The following is a 20,952-nucleotide window of genomic DNA, read 5'->3' on the forward strand; positions in this document are numbered from 1 at the left end:
TTTTTCCACATTCAATACTTACAGCTATTTTCTTGGAGCTTCTCCAATCTTTGGTTTGATCAGAGAGATCACAGGATGTAATAAACAAGCATAATAGCAGTTGGTGATGTGTTGGATTGCTGGCATCATATCCCTCTATATAAAAATATGCAATGATAAGAACTTAGATACAGTTTACTGATAAATATGAAAAATATGAAAATTTTAACAGAACAATATATACAAAATCTTGCTTATGCTTTTTCTTAAGAAAAAGCATAAGCAAGATTTTGTTTCTTTTGTTTAACAAAACAAAAGAAACAAAACAAAACTTAACAAAACAAAAGAAACAAGATTTTGTTTCTTTTGTTTTGTTAAGCAAGATTTTGTTTTGCAAGAACCTTTTTGTTTCTGTTATTACTGCTAATTTGTAATTTCTTTCTTTCCACCATTTAATTCACCAACTACACAGAACCACTACCACCATCATCTACACACAAAGCCTCTACTGCACACTACCAGTATTTTTTTTTGTCTGTAAATAGTGTGTGTGTTCTCAAGGCTGATTTGCCTGCACACTGGATTAAAAAACCAAGTTTCTGGGAGGAAAAAACCCTCCGTACAAAATCATCTAAATCGCCTTTAATTGAAAATACCCACATAAAGATTCCTCTCTCACGTTGATGAAAATCAAATGTAAGCCTTTTCCAACCAAATGGTGCACTGTACCATTGTTCTTCCAATTGCGCTATGGAGGTGCTTAACATTTATGACGATTATATTTGAGAGGGCATAAGGTAAAAAAGGGTGATACAGGTGATATCAGGACCTAGGAACATCAACTATGAGGACAGATTAAGAGTGTCTAATCCTTTGGCAGACAGGAGGAATTATTTTATCTCCTCCAGATATTAAAATATCTGGAGAGATATTTTTAAAAGGGAAGAACAATGGGCAATGAAGTTGCATTATAGAGTGATGAGCAAGTAAGTGACACTACTGATATAACATCTTTATTATCATCTCAGTATTCTATCTCTCAGAAAAGATCACATTTCTTGAGCCCATCAAAATCCAGTTGACCAAATATCCACACAAGAGAACATGTGGTCTGATCAAGTCTTTCATGCCACTACATCCTAATCTCTGCTAGTCAATACCCTTCTCATTGTAGGAAAGGTGGTGAGGACAGTCCTCCAGGTTATCCCCACCATTGGGATATATCACCCAAACTGTATTTCTCCAAAACATCAGTCCAAGATCACTTTCCTTCACCAGTATAGATCCACTAACAGAATACACAACATTCAATCTATGGATAGAAAGCCCATCTATCTAAGGATTGTGCCCAGATCTAGGCACTAGGATTTCTTCTTGATGAGGAGGAGGTAGAGAGGATCCAGAGGTGAGTGACAAAGATGGTAGCTGGTCTATAGAATGAACTTTATGAGAACAGGTTGAAGATCTGTGGGTTACAGAAATTGGTTGATAGGCAGAAAAGGGGTGGTATGATTGATACATTCAAATTATTGAGGGGTTTTTACAAGATTAATTCAGAGGGAATTTTTCAGAACAAGTCTGGTGGTGGGAGAACTAGGGGTCATCCATGGAAACTGAGCAAGAGTGTAGTTAGCAAGGGTGTTAGAACTAGGGTTTTTACTTGGAGAGTGGTGAATGAGTGGAATAAGCTGCCAGAGTCTGTTGTGGGTGCCATGACTGTGAACGAGTTCAAAGCAAAGTATGATAGATACTGTGCGAATGCTGAATAGTTCTTGACCTGATGTTTAAGGCCTCGCTCGATGAGTCTAAGGACTCCTTGGAGTTGCCCATAATAATAGTGAGCTGTGTATTTCATCTACAGAACTTAAAATTTAAAATCTTACACTTAATTACCTTAAACTGGTATATCTACAACTCATTAACGTCTTTAATTTTACACATGATGTGTAAACTTGTAACATTATTTAAGTAAACTAAGTAATACGAGCAATGTCACCAGTAATGGTAACATATGTATGTTGGAGCACAAAAAAAGAAACAAATAAGTCAGTGAAAATATACTGCATTTTCTTTCATTTTCTCATGATGAGAGCATCATATTCTTTTAGGTAGCATATAGAAATGATATGTGACAGGTTGATGCCTATCATTCTTTCACTCTTTTCACTGACAGTTGGACAATAAAGTTGTGTACATGAAAAGGCACATCTACACAGTACAATAGCAAGCAGCAAATAGTGTGACATAAAAAATTACTTGCAAAAATTGCTTCATGTATGCACCAAAAATGTGAAAGATTAATGGAATGTTAGAGTGAAACAAAAAGAAGGAAAGCATTAATGTATATGAAATTCATAGGTTAGAGCAGTGTTTCTAAACCTGTGGTCCACGACAATGGGACAGGTGGTCTGTAGGCAGACTTAATTAAATAAATATATTTTTTAATTATCCAAACAAAAATTAAAATAGAATAAGTAAAAATTATTGAAATAAAATGGATACTTAAAAAAACCAACAAATAGTGGCGGAATGATGAGTAATAAAAGAGGGGTGAAGTGAACAACAGTATGGTTTTATTGTTTCTGCCTTCCCTTGCTGTGTTTGTCAGATTTGAAGTAAACATGTGTTATCCACATTTCAATCAATTGCTTGTTGTTTAAATTTTTATTATTGAAGGTTTTTCTTCTTCAACCAAGGCTCAGTCTATCTTCAGAAGTGCTACGTGATACTTGGACAAAGTGTGTTGTGAGTTAATCCCAGTATTTATATATTTTTCGGAAACGTGTTTTAACAATGGAAAAGTGGATTAGAACTAGGACTTTGAACTTAAAACTAGGTCAAGGAAGGATATGAATTGGGTACATTGTTTCATACATAGGGAAGCGTTAGTCTCCAAAGGAATGCCATTACAATTTAAAACTGTGCTTTACAACGCTGTAAAACTAATTAATTTTATTATGGCTCAACCGTTAAATAACAGGTTATTTTCAGTACTCTGCAATGAAATGGGCAGTTTACTTCATTCTGAAATTCGCTGGCTTTCCAGGGGCAAAGTACTAACAAGGTTATTTCAATTAAGGCATGAAGTCTTATTGTTTGTAAATGAACATAATTCTGATTTTGCATCACTCCTTGTTGATGAAGCATGGTTATCAACATTATCCTATCTTTCACATTTTTTCAAAATTAAATGATCTAAATCTCTCCCTTCAGGGAAATTCTTCAACTGCTCTTGATGCCTATGACAAAATAAAGGCATTCAAGAAAAAAACTAATTGTATGGATTAGTTATGTAAAAGACAGACAATTTGCACCTTTTCCAACACTGAAATCCTTTTTAGTGGAAAATGATTTTTGTTGATTCTGAGTTTCTGGAAAGGGTTTGTGACCACTTAAACTCTGAAACAGAATTTTGAAACATATTTTCTGAATAACTTTTATAAGAAATTTCTGTGGGTTCGTGATCCATTTCAGGATTACAGTCATGAGAATGACTTTCGTTATCGAAAAAAGAACAGTTGATTGAGCTTTCAAGTGACAGTGGGCTTAAAATGCAATTCCGTGATCTTGGTTTGGCTTGATTCTGGATCTCGCCTTCAGTGAGAAGTGAATTTCCCTTATTATCTGAAAGTATTGAAAATTATCATGCAGTTTTCTACACCCTATCTTCGTGAGGAAGGATTTTCATCACTCTTTCAAATAAAAACAAAATACAGAAATTGTCTTAGTGTGTGTATGTGCGCGCTGCTGATTTCTGACTGAATTTGACCAATATTGAGGCAGATATCAAGCAACTCTGCAAGAGCCGAGCAGGGCTGGCTCAGACGTCGGTTTTTTGGGCTTCAGACTGAGGCCCATGCTGAGAGGGGCCCCCTGCACTTTCGAATTTCTAAGAAAATTTGATAATGGAATTTTTGATGTTTCAGAGATGTATTGATATGGGAAATATTTTAGTATATAACTATATGTATTTAATGTTTGTAAATTATGTTTAATAAAATTATGCAATTTTTTGATAAAAAAATTTCTCATTTGCAAATATTTGGGACCTCCCTAATAACTTTTTCCCGAGGCCCCGCAGAACCTCCAGCTGGCCCTGGGGCTGAGAAGCTCAGCGATCTCATTAAAAGTAAGTAGTAACATAATCATATCATATTTGTTTAATAAAAATTAAAACTTTGTTCAATAATGATGATACATACTTTTAATCGTTTACTTCCAATTTAATTAATTATGTTTCCATATGTATTCAAAATATGTTTTTAGATTTATTATGTTATAAATGGCACAGTTTTTCCCAAATGTTGGTAATCCCACATAGGTTTTTTAAAAATAAATTACATAACTTAGTGGTCTGTAGAATTGTTTTAGCCATTTTACGGTCCTTGGGCTTAGAAAGGTTGAGAAACACTGGGTTACAGCATTTCAAAATGGGAGCTAGAGTCAGGATTGTATTTAGGCAAGAGTTAATCAAAATGAAAAGTGAAATGAAATATTCCACAAATACTTCAACTTTCATGATGAATAGATCTCACACACACACACACTGCATTGAACAAAATCTCACAAATTCAATTCACTCAACAAGGACATCTTGGCTTCCATTGTTATACCACACATTAGCACCATACCAACACCAGTCTATCATACACCCATACAAAACAATAATAAGTTAATTTCATTGGAGGTATTATGTAACACTTTGTTATACTGTATTTTGAGAAAAAAATGACAACTTTCAAAAACTAACAATTTCCCTCATTTATAGATTACTATTCTACTTCTTAATGTAGATGCTCTCAAATTGTGGATTACATTACCCCTGGAAGATGGAGGGGAATGATTCTTTAAGGAAGTTATTTAATTACACTAAATTTAATGGGGAAAACAGTTAAAGTGCATTTTATCTCCATGCAATAGATATTTATATATAATTCTAGGGAACTGCAGTATCACTGTAAACCACTAACTAATGAGAGGATGAGAGAAGGAAAACTGTCATATAGTTTCAGTTAAAACAACAGTCAGTGGAACTACAAGGGGGGAGGTTGATTATGAAGAGCTCAGGAGACAGCTTGGGGGGGGGGGGGCATGGAATGATGAGTTAGCTGGAAAAGAGATCACTTGGGAGATTTTCAAGAACTATCTTGGAGAAGCAATGTCTAAATGTATTCCAGGGTCAGAAGGTTAAATAGGGTAGGTTTGAAATGGATGAATAAAGAGGTTAACCATGCGATAAAGAGAAAAAGGGTATTATGGAGGCAGCATAAGAGAAGTGGTAATAACAAATTCTATGAGGATTACAAAGACCAAGCAAGACAGGTGACTTGGTTAGTAAGAGTAGCAAAAATGACGTATGAGCAGCAGTTAGCTAACGAAGCCAAAAATAATCCTAAAGAGTTATTTCAATATGTAGCCAGCAAAAAAAGAATGATTATGGAAGCATGACAATGATTGGGGAAAATGGTATAAAGACAGCTGTTGCAGAGGATATAGTGGCGATACTTAATGAGCAGTTCATAAAGTCTTTCAATCTTGTGAATGTGACTTCATGGAGGGAATGAGAGCAATTGATGATGTGGAGGAGAGACTGACTGTAAGTGAACAAAAGGTGTATGGGGAGTTGAACAAACTAGATATTAATAAGGCTGTAGGACTTGATAATATATCACCACATATTCTGAAGGCATGTGCCAGGGAGTTGACACCTGCCTTGACATATTTTTTTTTAATATGAGTCTTGCACTAGGTTAAGTTCCTAAGAAGTGGAAGGAGCTAAAGATTGTGCCACTTCATAAGGGAGGTGATAGAACTCAAGCATCAAATTATAGGCCTATCTGTGTGTCAGGTGGTGGTTAAGTTGTTGGAAAAGCTTGTGAGAACACTAGGATCCAGAATTGGGTTGACAACAATGGTGTTATCTTTGATGGACACCATGGATTTGCTAAAGTGAGGTCATGTTTCAGTAATCTACTTATTACAATAAGGTGACTACTTCCTTAGACAGAGGAGAGGGATACACAGTAATATATTTAGATTTTACAAAGGCTTTTGATAGATTACTGCATGATAAGTTGCAAGTCAAACTAGAGCAGATGGGGTTGGATATTAGATTAGTGCATTGGATCGGAGACTGGCTATCTGATAGGTATCAGCAAGTTGTGTGTGGGGGGGAAGCAATATCCCAGAAAAGGAAGGTCACTAGTGGTGTGCCTCAGGGGTCTGTTTTAGGGCAATTACTTTTTAACTTGTATATTAATGATATTGACAAAGATTTGGATGGAGATATTCAGTTGTTTGCAGATGATGCAAAGTTGGGACAAACAATGAAGAGTAGGGAAGATGTTGTGGCTTTACAGGAAGACTTAAATAAGTTGAGTTATTGGTCATGGGAATGGGGATGCAAGTTCAATGTTGCAAAATGTAAGGTTTTAAAATTTGGGAAACAAAGATGGGATGTAGAATTTATGCTTGGTGAGGATATATTGTCGGAGGTAGAGAAAGTAAGAAATCTTGGGATGATAGTGGATAAGGATCTGAAATTTACGGGACACACTGCCAAAATTGTGAAGACAACACAAAGACTTCTGGGACTGATGTGGAGGACACTGACTTGTGGAAGTAGGAAGATTCTTGTTCCATTGTATAAGGCTTTGATTAGGCCACACATGGACTACTGTGATCAGATTGGGTCACCCGGTTTTCAAAAGGACAAAGAGATTTTGGAAAGGATCCAGAGATGACTGACTAAGGTACTTTCTGACCTCTGGAATGTCGAATATGAGGAAAAATTGAGAAAATGCAATTTACAGAGTCTGGTGGATAGGGGGGGAAGAGGGAAAATATGATAGAGACCTACAAGTTAGTAAGAGATTGTTATAGGATCAATATTGGAGAGGTTCTACAGAAAACAGTGGGAGATCAGGAGAGAACCAGAGGTTATCCCTGGAAACTGTATAAATAAAGAGAGTGTGAGCAAGGGAGTGAGAAGCAGGTTTTTGGCATGATTGGAATGCCTTGCCTGAGAGTGTGGTGTCTGCAGAGAATTTGAGTATGTTTAAAGCGTGGTATGATGAGCTGTGTGTATGATAAAGGACCTTCTAGATGACTCTGATTAGTAATCAGTAATTAGTAATCTTGGGTAGTAATAATAATAATAATAAATTTCTTGCCTTAACTTACCTTCAAGAACAGCTCTGATATCATCAATAATGCGCAAATGATGTGCCAAATCTGTAGCCAAAATGATATCTCTCACACAGTCCAAACATTGAGTATAATTCTGAAAATACATGTTATACAAAAATTCTTTTAAATACTTAGAAATTTCACAAAAAAGATTTTTTCCCTATAAATGAGATTTTATAAAACCATAGAAAACGAAGCATGAAAATGCTGCGTTATAACTGAAAAATCAAAAATTCTTCCAAAGCCATCACCACTGAATAATACCAATTAATTTTCCACACAAAATTAAAAAAAGTACAAATTATGACTTTTATCATAAAATTTATCACTTTTATTACTTTGCGATAAGTGTCAAGTAACAAAAGTATAATTTTATTTCAAAAATTTTTGAAAATAACTCATTTGGTATGTTACTTCAATGTTAATGTTTCCAAATAACAATTCTTATACTTATCTATGTTACACTTTTTTTTCAAAAAAAAAAAAAAAAAATCTTTAAAAAGAAACACAACTAGCATATTTTTTAATAAATTAAAACTTAATTCGGTATGTTAGTCAAGTAAATAATTGTTTAATATCCAACATGTTTCACTGACTAATATCTGTCAGCATTTTCAGGGATACACTGGTAAGCAATGGAAAGTAACAAAAACTAGGAAACTAACCGACAATTCTAAAAATTATATGAAGTTATCACTGTGCGTGATACAATACGTTGTATTATATCACGCACAGTGATAACTTGCGACAACGTGATACAATACGTTGTATTGTATGACGTTGTCGCAAGTACAACATTTTATTTGTTGAGATATTTATTGTAATTTTCATGAAAGTTCATTTCTTTTTGGTTAAATGATCTAATTAGAGTTTTCCATATATCTGGTAGGATTAGGCGTTAATTCTTATTTAAGTTACCTGTTGAACAAGCGACTGTAGCAGCTTCTTTGAATGTTCTGGAAATGATAGTTCTCTTCTATGTAGGGCATATGACTCGTATCCCATTCAATATTATGGTTAGTAGAGGCTAAGTGGGAAGAAAGGCCTGATATATCTTGTCTGTTATTCCTTACATAGCCAATGTGTTCTTTCTTTCTTGTTTCAAAACTTCTAGATGTCTGTCCGATGTAATTGATGCCGCATGAACAGGGTATGCTGTAAACTCCAGAGTATTTGTAGAAAGGATGGCTATCTTTCCGGGATCTTATAAACTTTTGAATGGTCTCAATAGGTTTGAAGGCTACTCTGATATTGTATGGTTTTAGAAGAAGAGCTAATTTTTTTGGATATGGTACTAACAAATGGAATTGTTATAGAGCTGATGTATTGGGTTTCATCTCGTTGTCTTTGTGGTATGTCATTAAAGAGAATCTTGTTGATGAGTCCTGTAGGATAGCCTACAAATAGCATCTTTTTTGTTATACTAAGCCTTAAACCTAGTGTATTGTTTCTGTCCTAGCAACTTATTCCAGTTTATTCACCTCATTTATCTTTCAAATTAAAAAATATTCTCCCTCCTGTTGTCTATACTGTTCCCTTACTGTATATTTCTGTTATTCCTTCTGCATGCTACTATAATGAACTCATTCAGCAATCATCTTTTAATAATCCTTTTCTAAGCATGTCCTCCTTCCTTAGTGGTATTGCGCTGTGTATGCTATGATACTGCATCCATCATGCTAATATATTGTTAAATGTCAGTCAATGTGTATATATATATGAAACGTACTATTAACTCGGGGTTGGGATATGTTCATTTTTTTAAATTAACTGACTTAAACCCGAGAATTATAACACAATGACATTCATTTGAAAAAAAAAAACGCAACATGTTTCGTCAAAAATGACTTCTTCAGGCGATAAGAACATAGAAAGATAATAAAAGACACTTAAATTAACATTGACACACTCTAAAGCTATACAATTATAAAGCCATAATATTCGACTGTAAATTACAGTCGAATATTATTATGTTCAAGCTCATAATAACTGTAATTTACAGTCGAATATTATGGCTTTATAATTGTATAGCTTTAGAGTGTGTCAATGTTAATTTAAGTGTCTTTTATTATCTTTCTATGTTCTTATCGCCTGAAGAAGTCATTTTTGATGAAACATGTTGCGTTTTTTTCAAAAATATATATATTATTATGTGACACATTCAGGGAGTCCAAAGACTCATTGAGGGTATTTACTCTACAACTCTGTCTCCACCACTCAAATCCACCAACTACAACAAACCGCAACTACACCAACGCCATCTACCACTCACCACCACCAGTTTTTTCACAGACAATCACAAACATCCATGCCCATAGCAGGGTTCGAACCCGCAGCCTTTTGGCTGGAGAGCAGATAAGCTAACCACTCGGCTGTGTGTGTGTGTGTGTGTGTGTGTGTGTGTGTGTGTGTGTGTGTAGTAATCCCTCAATTATCCAACACAGCAGCAGAGTAATTTTCCAGTTGGATAAATGAAAGGTTGGAAAACTGAAGGTACAAATACATGGTACTTTTTTACCAGAGGTTAGCTGATATGGTAACCCATCCAAAGGTTGGTTAACTGAAGGTTCATTCATTTGAAGGTCAGAGAGACAGTGGATGAAACATGAATGAGAATATTAAAGAAATGGTTGAAGGTAATGTGAATAAAAAAATGAAGAGATGGTAATGAGGAGAAAAATGGCATGTTTATACAGTCTTTCAGGACAAAATGCAAGTTCAAGTGATCTTGAAAATATTTTGTCAAAAGGTGCAGAAGGGAGAAGAATGAAAGAAAAAGTGAAGGGGAAGAGGGTGAAAGAGCAAGAAACTTGGAATAAGGAGGAAGTATTATATGGAATTTGCATTAAAAATATGGGAAAGAGTAATTGAAGCAAGGTTATGGCAGGAAAAAAAATTGGTGAGGAGCAGTTTGGATTTATGCCAGGAAGAGGGACAACGGATGCAATATTTGTGCTAAGGCGATTGATGGAGAAATATAGAGAGATGCAAGTGGATCTGCACATGGTGTTTATAGACCTGGAAAAGGCATACGACAGAGTGGTCAGGCAGGAGGTATGGAGGTGTATGAGGAAGAAAGGAGTTTTCGGAGAAGTACGTGAGGTTGGTTAAGGAGATGTATGAGGAAACAGAAACTCAAGTCAGGTCTAGTGTCGGCATAAAAGAATGGTTCCCTATTGTCGTAAGGCTACACCAAGGGTCAGCTCTGAGCCCTACCTCTAGCCCCTACATCTTTGACCTGGTCATGGATGTACTAGTGGAGGCACCATGGAGCATGCTGTTTGCCGATGACATTGTTCTATGCGAATCATCCCAAGAGAAGCTTGAAAATACCCTGGAAGAGTGGAGAAAGGCATTGGAGAAGAGCAGCATGAGAATTAACCGGGTGAAGACTGAATATATGTCAACGGGGAGTGACGAGGATATCGTCATACGACTCCAAGGTGAAAGGCTAATTTCAGGGAAGAAATTCAAGTACCTTGGGTCGGTTGTCGAGAGGAATGGTGACCTGGATGAGGAAATACAGCACCAAATAACATGTGGTTGGATGAATTGGAGGAAGATGAGCGGGGTCCTGTGCGACAAGAGAGCTAGTTGTAAGAGGAAAGGAAAGCTCTATAAGATGGTGGTGAGGCTGGCGATGCTCCACGGTGCAGAGACGTGGCCTATAACCAAGGCACAGGAGAGGAAGATGGAGGTAGCGGAGATGCGGCTGTTGAGATGGATGAGTGGTGTGACAAAGAAGGACAGGATAAGGAATGACTACATCAGAGGGACGGTTAAGGCGGGATCAATTGGCAAGAAGATACAAGAAAGTAGGCTGAGGTGGTTTGGACATGTTGAGAGAAAGGGTGAGGAGTATGTTGGTAAACGAGTGGAGTATATGGAGTTGGAGGAAAGGAGGCAGGCCCAAGCTCAGGTGGACGGATAAGATGACAGAGGATCTTAGGGAGAAAGGATGGAGTCCGAAGGATGCTCTGGACCAGAGAACTTGGAAGAGGAAGGTTAAAGATTGGTGTGCCGACCCCGTTTAACATGGGATAAGGCAGAGTGAAAGAAAAAGAAGAAGATTATATGGAATTTGCATAGTTACTCAGTTACTATGGGATAATCACCTGAAACAGAATTTGATGGCAGGGAACCAGTGGTTTGAGATTGCTGAAACTGGTAACAGTATCAGAAGATGTATCCATCCATAAGTAAGGCAGTGCTGCCTCTGATTGGAGAAAGTCTTGCTATGAAAGATTGCTAAACATGTGCCAATCTCGGTTAAGAAGGGTGTATATATATATATGGAATTACAAAGCCAATGATTATGGCAAACTTGGGAACCATGGCATAAGAAGCTATAAAGCACAGGAACAGGGAGTGACAAGCACAGTAAGGGGCTAAATCAGATTATTAGAGAAAATTGAAAATTAGCTAAGCAGTCAAAGGAAATCCTCAAGTATTTTTCACTATGTAGTAAGTAAAAGGAAGAATGATTACAGAAGGATAACTTTAATCAGTTCTGATGACAGAGAAGTGACAGAAGCAGAAGAAACAGAGTTACTAAGTGATCACTTTACAAGGTGCTTTGGAGACATCACTGAGGAAACAGTGCAGCTGACAATTTGACAGATTGATATTAGAAATGAGGTAGATGAATTGGTAGTGCACAGAATACCAAGAAATATCAGCGTGAATATAGCAGGGAGTTTGAATGACATGCCAGCATGTGTGTGTCACAAGAACGTGCAAGATAACTGACCAAACCATTTAATTTTCAGCTCTGGTAAGGTTCTAACGGAGACAGAAGTTTATAGACTAATTATTATCTCAGGAGTCATGATTAAGGTATTGGAAAGGTTGGTTAAAGAAGAATTCAGGAATGGGTGGATAGGAATATGATACTCCATGGTGGAAAGCAGGGCTTTGTAAATTATAGTGTCTGCCTTAGTATACTCACCTTTTATAATAAAGTGATATTTGAATTGGAAATAGAAATGGCTACAACATGTTGGACTTCACAAATTAATTTGACAGAATATGATATAGATAACTATCACACGAGTTGGATCAAATAAGAAAAGATATGAAGCTGATGACATGGATGGAGATAACAGCTGAAAAACAAACATCAGAAAGAAGTATATGGTGGTGTAGAATTCAGGAGAGTGGGGTGACTAATGAAATACCACAGAGCTCTCTGTCTTATAAGGCCACTACATTTGTACATTAATGATACAGGAAATGATGTGAGAGGGAGTATTTGGTTGCTTTCTCATGATTTAAAACTGGGGGGAGGTAATAGTTAATAAAGGTCATGTAAAGATCCTGCAGATATCAATTATATATTTGGTCTAATCCTTTATCCAAAGCAAACAAAATTTGTGCCTGAAGTATTTTCAGGACTAGGGCAATTCATGGCAAAGGTGGTATAACTTCTCATCACTTGCCTTAGTATCCCATAATGTAAAGCACATCTCCTTATGGACATGTATAATGCTTTGCATTAAGGGAAGGGTCACTACCCAGACCAGTTTCGACCTTTATTGGGGTCTCATCAGCAGATCCAGAGGTGGTGATACTAAGGTGGAAGTAATGGAGAAGTCATATTTCCATATACCAGTTGCCAAAAGGGGTCACACCTTATTATTAAAATTCTCTGGATTAGAGATAAGTTGATGGAAGTTTTTTCACTTGGCTATGCTCTGGCTCCCACTGATGAGACCTTAATAAAGGTCGAAACCAGTCTGGGTAGTGACCCTTTCCTTAATGCATAGCATTATACATGTCCAAATGTGCTTTGCATTATGGATACTAAGGCGAGTGATGAGAAGTTATACCACTTTTGTCACGAGTTGCCCTAGTCCTGAAAATACTTCAGGTGCAAACTTTGTTTGCTCACACTTGGATAAAGAATTAAACCAAATATATAATTGGTAGCATAGCCATGTGAAAAAACTTCCATCAATCAGAAAGACTAAGGATAATGGTTGCTAATTTAATGTGGCAAAGCATAACGTTATTTACTTTGTTATGAAAAGAATATATACTGTATATTACACTGATGGTACTGGACTGTAAGAAAATGATGAGGGTAGGAATTTGGGAGGTGACTTTAAACAGGGAGTTGAAGATCAGAGGATATATTGCAAAATAGCTCAAAGGATTATTTGGATGTGTTGAAGAATACAGTGGCAAGTAGAGGTGAGGAAGTTATTATCCCTCTTTATAAATAAAACTATGATATGTGCACATCTTGAATACTGTTCACATATTTGGACATTTGGATTTCTTGGAGATGAGGTGAAGGATGATCAAGAGGATCATACTCCACTACCAAGATGGTGACAACACTGTTGAATGTATCCTGTAAGGACAGACTGCAGGCATGTGGGTTGCAAAGATTAGTTTATAAAGCAAAAAAGAGCAGATATGATAAAAACTTAAGTTACTAAGGGATTTTACGATTGATACAAAAGAAATTTTTCAGTGTGTAACAAGAAGTGAGAGAATTAGAGTGTCACCCTTGGAAGTTGTGTAAGAGTGTGGTTAATAAGTGCAAGATTTTTTTGCTTTGAGAGTGGCAAATGCCTGGAATGGACTGCAAGTGTATGAGATGAGTTTAAGGAGAAGTATGATATGTGTTATGTGAATAGTAGTTTTTGTGTGGATCTCCTGCAATGAGTTTTCCAATTTCATGGTAGTAGTCATAACAATATTAATATTATCTAATCTTTTTTTTTCCAGTAAATATTCTATCCCAATTTCACACTAATTTTATTGATTATTTGTATCTTATAATAAATAACATTATTATACTTTGTGCTTCATCAATTTTAATCTACTTCCGGTATACAATGTTTTTAAGCAGGTCTTGACTATAATAGCTCTAGAATACCAGTACTTTTTGAAATCCATTTCTAGCATTGAATCAGGCAAAACTGTTACAGCATGTGACAGTTTTGTTTGATTGCAACAAAGATTTTGAAGAAAATTTAACTGATTGCTATTTTTAAAATGCTTCAACCAAATCCACAATTTGTTACATTCTCCAAAAGAAAAATTGTCTCAATTGTTGCTACTTGGTATTTACCAAGTTTCTATATTTATGCTTTAGATAGGAGATGAGGTTCATTGCCAGTGTACGCCCACTGCTCGATTTATTACTGGAGCCCTGAAGTCACCTGAAAAAGTTCCATGTTTGGTTTCTAGAGCAGGATTTTCCAGACTATGTAAAAAATAAATAAAATATACAAAAAATATAAAAAATTAAAAAAAAAAAAATAGAAACGCATCCTTAACACGTCCATAAGTATGAATGTACTATAGGTTTGCAAAAATAAATTGATGCACAAAATCAGTTTTATTCTTGACTAATAAAGTGAATAAAATAAAATAATAAAATGACTGCTTCCTTGGACAGAGGAGAAGGATACACAGTAATATACTTGGATTTCGCAAAGGCTTTTGATAGAGTACCTCATGATAAGTTGACAGTCAAACTAGAGCAGATGGGGTTGGATATTAGATTAGTGCACTGGATTGGAGACTGGCTATCTGATAGGTATCAACAAGTTGTGTATGGGGGTGTGATATCCAGGAAAAGGAAATTTACTAGTGGAGTGCCTCAGGGGTCTGTTTTAGGGCCATTACTGTTTAACTTGTATATTAATGATATTGGCGAAGATTTGGATGGAGATATTCAGTTGTTTGCAGATGATGCAAAGTTGGGACGAACCATAAAGAGTAGTGAAGATGTTGTGGCCTTAAAAGAAGACTTGAATAAATTGAGTGATTGGGCACGGAAATGGGGATGCGAGTTCAATGTTGCAAAATGTAAGGTTTTAAAATTTGGAAAACAAAGATGGGATGCAGAATTTATGCTTGGTGAGAATATATTGTGGAGGTAGAGGAAATAAGAGATCTGGGGGGTGATAGTGGATAAGGATCTAAAATTTAGGCGACACATCGCCAAAATTGTGAAGACAACACAAAGGCTTCTGGGAATGATGCAGAGGACACTGAAGTGTAGAAGTAGGGAGATTCTTGTTCCATTGTATAAGGCTTTGATTAGGCCACACTGGTCACAAATGTGCCCAGATTTGGTCACCGGGTTTTCAGAAGGATGAAGAGATGTTGGAAAGGGTCCAGAGGTGACTGACTAAGGTAGTTTCTGACCTCTGGAATGTCGAGTATGAGGAAAGATTGAGAAGATGTAATTTGCAGAGTCTGGTGGACAGGAAGAAGAGGGGAGATATAATAGATACCTACAAGTTGGAAAAGGTATGATAAAATTAGTTTAATCCTTTATCCAAGTGTGAGCAAACAAAGTTTGCGCCTGAAAGTATCTTCAGGACTGGGGTAAGGTGGTACAACACCAGGGAAACTCGTTGCAAAGGTGGATCAAGATACCAACACTCCTATCTCAGTATCTCCTATAATGCAAAACACATCTCCTTGGATATGTCTAATGTTATGCATTAAGGGAAGGGCCACTACCCAGACTAGTTTTGACCTTTATTGAGGTCTCTTCAGTGGGAGCCAGGCCCAAGTGGAGATACCAGGCAGAAGCATTAGCAGGTCATCTCTACCTATAGGAGTTCCCACTGAAGAGACCTCAATAAAGGTCGAAACTAGTCTGGGTAGTGGCCCTTCCCTTAATGCATAACATTAGACATATCCACAAGGAGATGTGTTTTGCATTATAGGAGATACTGAGATAGGAGTGTTGGTAGCTTGCTCCACCTTTGCAACGAGTTGCCCTGGTGTTGTATCACCTTACCGCAGTCCTGAAGATACTTTCAGGCGCAAACTTTGTTTGCTCACACTTGGATAAAGGATTAAACTAATTTTATTATACTCTAACCAAGTGAAAAATAAACTTTCATCATCAAGTTGGTAAAGGGTTGTTATAGGATCAATGGTGGAGAAATTCTACAGAGAATAGTGGGAGATCAGGGGTCATCCCTGGAAACCGTATAAAGAGGATGTGAGTAAGGGAGCGAGAGGCAGGTTTTTTTTGTGCAGAGTTGTGAATGATTGGAATGCCTTGCCTGAGAGTGTGGTGTCTGCAAGGAGTTTGAATGTGTTTAAGACATGGTATGATGAGATGTGTGTGTGATAAAATTACCTCCCAGATGAGTCTTCGACTCCATGAGGTCTTGGGGTAATAATAATAATAATAATAATATGGATTATTGTGCACAAATTTGGTCCTCTTATTTTCATGGTGATGAGGATACATTGGAAAGGATACAGAGAAGACTGATTGAGGTTCACTAACTGGTCTTTGGGATGTGAGATATGAGGGCAGATTGAGGGAATGCAGTTTGCAAAGGCTTGTGAATAGGAAGCAGAGAGGAGATAGGACTGAGACATTTAAGTTCGTAAAAGGTTGTTACCAGATTAATGTGGAAGAAATATTTCACAGAATGGGAGAAGTACATAGAACAAAGGAGACATCCCTGGAAGCTGTATAAGAAGGGTATGAGCAGGGGAATAAGGAGGTTCTTTGCATGCAGAGTGGTTAGTGAGTGAAATGCATTGCCTGACATTGTGATGAATGCAGATACATTAAATGAGCTTAACGCATGATGTCTCTATGATAAAGGCCAAATATTGGGCTATTAAACCTGTGTATAATTATTTAATTGTGCAGTTTCATTCTATTAAACCTAAAGATGAGCTTCAACCCAGCATCTATGCCTAAATATTCATTCATTCATATCTCAATCAATCTTGCATCCAGACACACACCGTACGCAGCAGCAAGGGTTCCCACCAGACGTACTGTACACAGTCTGTAAGGGTTCTCATTTACTTTCAATCTCGCATTTTTTAAAATTTATTACATAACATTTAAAAGTTAGAGGTGTAAATAAAGAATGAGAAAACTGCTTTTATGTGCATACATGGTTCCATTATAAGTAATAAGCAGTACATTATTCATACAGTAATGACTACATACTGTTATTGGTTTTGATATGAAATAGTGACTAAGATAAAAAGTAGGCCTCTTCAATATTCCATTAGTTTCAATGGATGGAGAAAACAATAATTTGGAATAGAACCAATAGATCAATAGATAATTACTTGTATTTATGAAATGTATCTTGATTTTTTATGAAAAGTCAAAATATTTGCTACCATACTCACACTTAGATATCATCATACCTCAGATATCCTTATCTAAGATAATGATAGATAAACCACTTAGACATCATTATATCATACCCACATCTGTCATAAGAAAAGTACTTCACTTTTTTTTTTTAGTTTCCTCAGCACCTACTCCACCACCATTGCAAGATATTGCAACACTGACGAATGAGAAAACTTCCTATAACCAAGTGTGGATCATCATCAGATCAAAGAATTTAATAAGCAGCCAACAAACTTTATCTGACAGAACAGAAGGAATTTTATTATTAATACCATTATCACAAGATTTATGAGAAGAACTGCAAAATACACATTATTAGATCAAAAAAGGAATGAAGATATTTTAAACGAACTAAAAACAAAATCGATAGAAGAAAAACTAAATTCCTCAAGGGCTCACTTTAGTGAGTACGGGCATGGCAAACCCGAGGTACCTGATGCTGAATCATGCCTTACTCCATGTAATATATATCTGTTATATTATTCTGTAGACTGGTCCCTCCTCTTCTTTCTTTGCTTCTTTCTCCTCTCCTTGCTCCCTCCCCCTGATGCTATTAGAGTATTCGAGGGCTAGGGGTGAGTCTTTCCTATCTTGCTAAGTCATTTCGTCTTATGCAGCCACCGAAGGAGGCAAGCTAGCCTCAATAGGTGCCGGTCCCAAGCCCGGATAAATGCGAGGGTTGATGTCAGGAAGGGCATCCGGTCAGAAAACTTCAGTGGCAACTCAAACTATGATTATGAGTCGAAGAGAAAATGATATAAGGGCTAGGGCGTACCACTTAAGTGACGCGCAGCTACATTGCCCTACAGCTGTGAGAAGTGGACGAGGGCTACCGCATCAAGGGCGGGTGCGGTTAAAGAAGCGAGCCCAGCAGGTGGAGAGGATGTTGCGAGTGGGAACACTGAATGTTGGAAGCATGACTGGAAGGGGAAGAGAGGTGGCAGACATGATGAGGAAGAAGTTGGACATTTTATGTGTGCAGGAGACAAGGTGGAAAGGGGGAAAGGCAAAGGAACTGGGAGATGGATATAAATTGTTCTACTCTGGAGCGAATAACAAGGGAAGAAATGGTGTAGGAATTGTGGTGTGTGGCAGAATGAAGGGTGAAGTACTGGACGTGGGTAGAAGGAACGACAGGATCATGCGAATGAAATTGGGTCTTGGAGAAGAGCGGGTGGTCGTATTATGTGTATATGCCCCACAAGTTGGTTGTACAGCAGAGGAAAAAGATGAGTTCTGGAAAGTGTTAGATGAAGAAATGAGGGAATTGGAAGAAAATGAGATGGCGATTGTCAGAGGAGACTTGAACGGGCACATAGGAAGACAGAATAGAGACTGTAAAAGGGTGCATGGTGGCCACGGAGTGGGAAATGATGAACCAGGAAGGAGAGAGAGGGTTGTAGACTTTGCAGTAGCATTTGATCTGGTAATTGTGAACTCGTTTTTCTTCAAGAGGGAAGAACATTTGATAACATTTAGAAGTGGTAACAACAGCTCACAAATTGACTACATTTTGACTAGAAGAAAACATCTTAAGGTTGTGACAAATTGTAAAGTAATTCCAACAGATCAAGTAGCACAACAACACCGACTGCTGTGCGCATACTTTAAAATAAGATTGCAGATAAGAACTTCTGGTTGCCATGGGATGAAGACAATTAAGTGGTTTCGCTTAAAAGAGGAGAGTGTGAGTAATCGTTTTAGGGAGAGAGAGTGTTAGAGAGGATTTCGGATGGACTGGAAAGTGTACAAGATTGGTGGAAACATAATTCAAAAGTAATCCTGAGCTGTGCAATCGAGGTGCTTGGTGAGACATCTGGAAAGATTAGAGAGCAGAAGGAGGGTTGGTGGTGGAATAATGATGTACAAGTGGCAGTGACAGCTAAGAGGAAGGCAAAGCAGAAGTGGGATGAGTCAAGAGTGGAAGAGGACAGAGAGGTGTACAAAGAGAGAAAGCAAGAAGCCAAGAGAGTTGTGGCACAGGCGAAGGCCATGGCATATCAAGATCTGTATGATCAATTAGGAACAAAGGAAGGACAGAGAAAAATTTATCAACTAGCGAAATGTAGAAATAAAGCAGCTAAGGACATCTTACATGTGAGGCAGATCAAAGATGCTGAAGGAAGAGTATTATGGAGGGATGTGGACATAAGAAACAGATGGAAAATATACTTTGAGGGACTTTTGAATGAGGAAAATGCAAGGACTCACAGAGGAGATGGGCAGCCTTTTGAGGGGATGGTGCAGAACATCAGTAGAATGGAAGTGACGGAGGCCATGAAGAGGATGAGGAATGGAAAAGCGGTGGGCCCCGACAGAATTCCAGTGGAGGCATGGAAGGCACTGGGGGAAGAGGGAATTGACCTGCTGTGGGACCTGTTCATGAAAGTTTGCGAACAGGAAAATATACCCGAGGAATGGAGGGAGAGTACTCTTGTTCCCATCTACAAAGGTAAAGGGGATGCACAAGACTGTAAAAATTACAGAGGAATAAAGTTGATGTCCCACACAATGAAGATCCTAGAAATGGTTCTTGATGGTAGATTGAGGGAGGAGGTGGAGATTGCAAAGGAACAATTTGCCTTCATGCCTGGTAGATCAACAACAGATGCTATCTTTGGGTTACGACAGATGATGGAAAAATATCGAGAGAAACAAAGGGAGCTACATCTGGTATTTATTGATCTGGAGAAAGCATACGATAGAGTGCCAAGGCAAGAAGTCTGGAGGTGTCTGAGGGAGAAGAAGGTGCCGGAGAAATATGTCAGGTTGGTGCGGGAAATGTGAAGACAAGTGTTCGGACCTGTTTGGGACAGACAGAAAGTTTTCAAGTAACAGTTGGCTTGCATCAAGGGTCAGCATTAAGTCCGTTTCTGTTTAATATTGTAATGGAGGTGGTAACAGAGGAGGTGAGAGAAGATGCACCTTGGACAATGTTGTATGCAGATGACATCTTGCTGTGTGTAGATTCAAGAGAAGAAGCGGAAACTAAACTGGAAAGATGGAGAAAAGTACTGGAAGAGAGAGGTATGAGACTGAGCAGAAGTAAGACAGAGTATATGTGTTGTGCAGTGGGCGGTGGCCAGGAGACAGATCTGGAGCTGGAAGGAAATGTCATCAGGAAGGTGAGAGACTTTAGATACTTGGGTTCAACAGTGGAAGAAGATGGAGGAGCTGAGAAGGAAGTGGGATGCAGGATACAAGCAGGTTGGAGGAACTGGAGGGAGATGGCTGGAGTGTTATGCGATAAGAGGGTGCCGATCAATCTGAAAGGCAAAATTTATACGACAGTAGTGAGGCCAGCTATGACATATGCTATAGAAACTGTGGCCCTGAGGAAAAATAACATCAGCAGGATGGAAGTAGCAGAGATGAGAATGCTTAGGTGGATGTGCGGTGTGACCAGAAAGGATCATCTGAGAAATGACTATGTCAGGGGAACAGTGAAAGTTACGAACTTAGGAGCGAAAATACAGGAGGCAAGGTTGAGATGGTTTGGTCATGTGATGAGGAGGGAGGACGAATATGTGTTCAGAAGAAGGGTCATGCAGATGGATGTGCAAGGAAGGCGGAAGCGTCGGCGGCCAAAGAAGAGATGGAGGGAGCTGGTAGAAGAGGACTTGAAGATGAAGAAC

The 20,952-nt window shown here is 37.8% G+C and overlaps 1 protein-coding gene across 1 annotated transcript in view; it reads right to left on the reverse strand.

Moving 5' to 3' along the window:
- Positions 1 to 20,952, reverse strand: part of LOC150106633 (cGMP-dependent 3',5'-cyclic phosphodiesterase-like) — a 302,619-nt gene that overhangs the window by 70,140 nt on the left and 211,527 nt on the right. Inside the window, exons 19-20 of the mRNA XM_090393446.1 lie at positions 7,162 to 7,261; positions 23 to 135 (exon numbers count right to left, since the gene is read on the reverse strand). Coding sequence (XP_090249572.1) covers positions 23 to 135; positions 7,162 to 7,261 — 213 coding nt within the window. The remainder of the gene's footprint in view (positions 1 to 22; positions 136 to 7,161; positions 7,262 to 20,952) is intronic.

This window comes from Typopeltis vanoorti, chromosome 5 (assembly GCF_054136105.1).
Source record: "Typopeltis vanoorti isolate ZY-2024b chromosome 5, IOZ_Tvanoo_1.0, whole genome shotgun sequence".
NCBI lineage: Eukaryota > Metazoa > Arthropoda > Arachnida > Uropygi > Thelyphonidae > Typopeltis > Typopeltis vanoorti.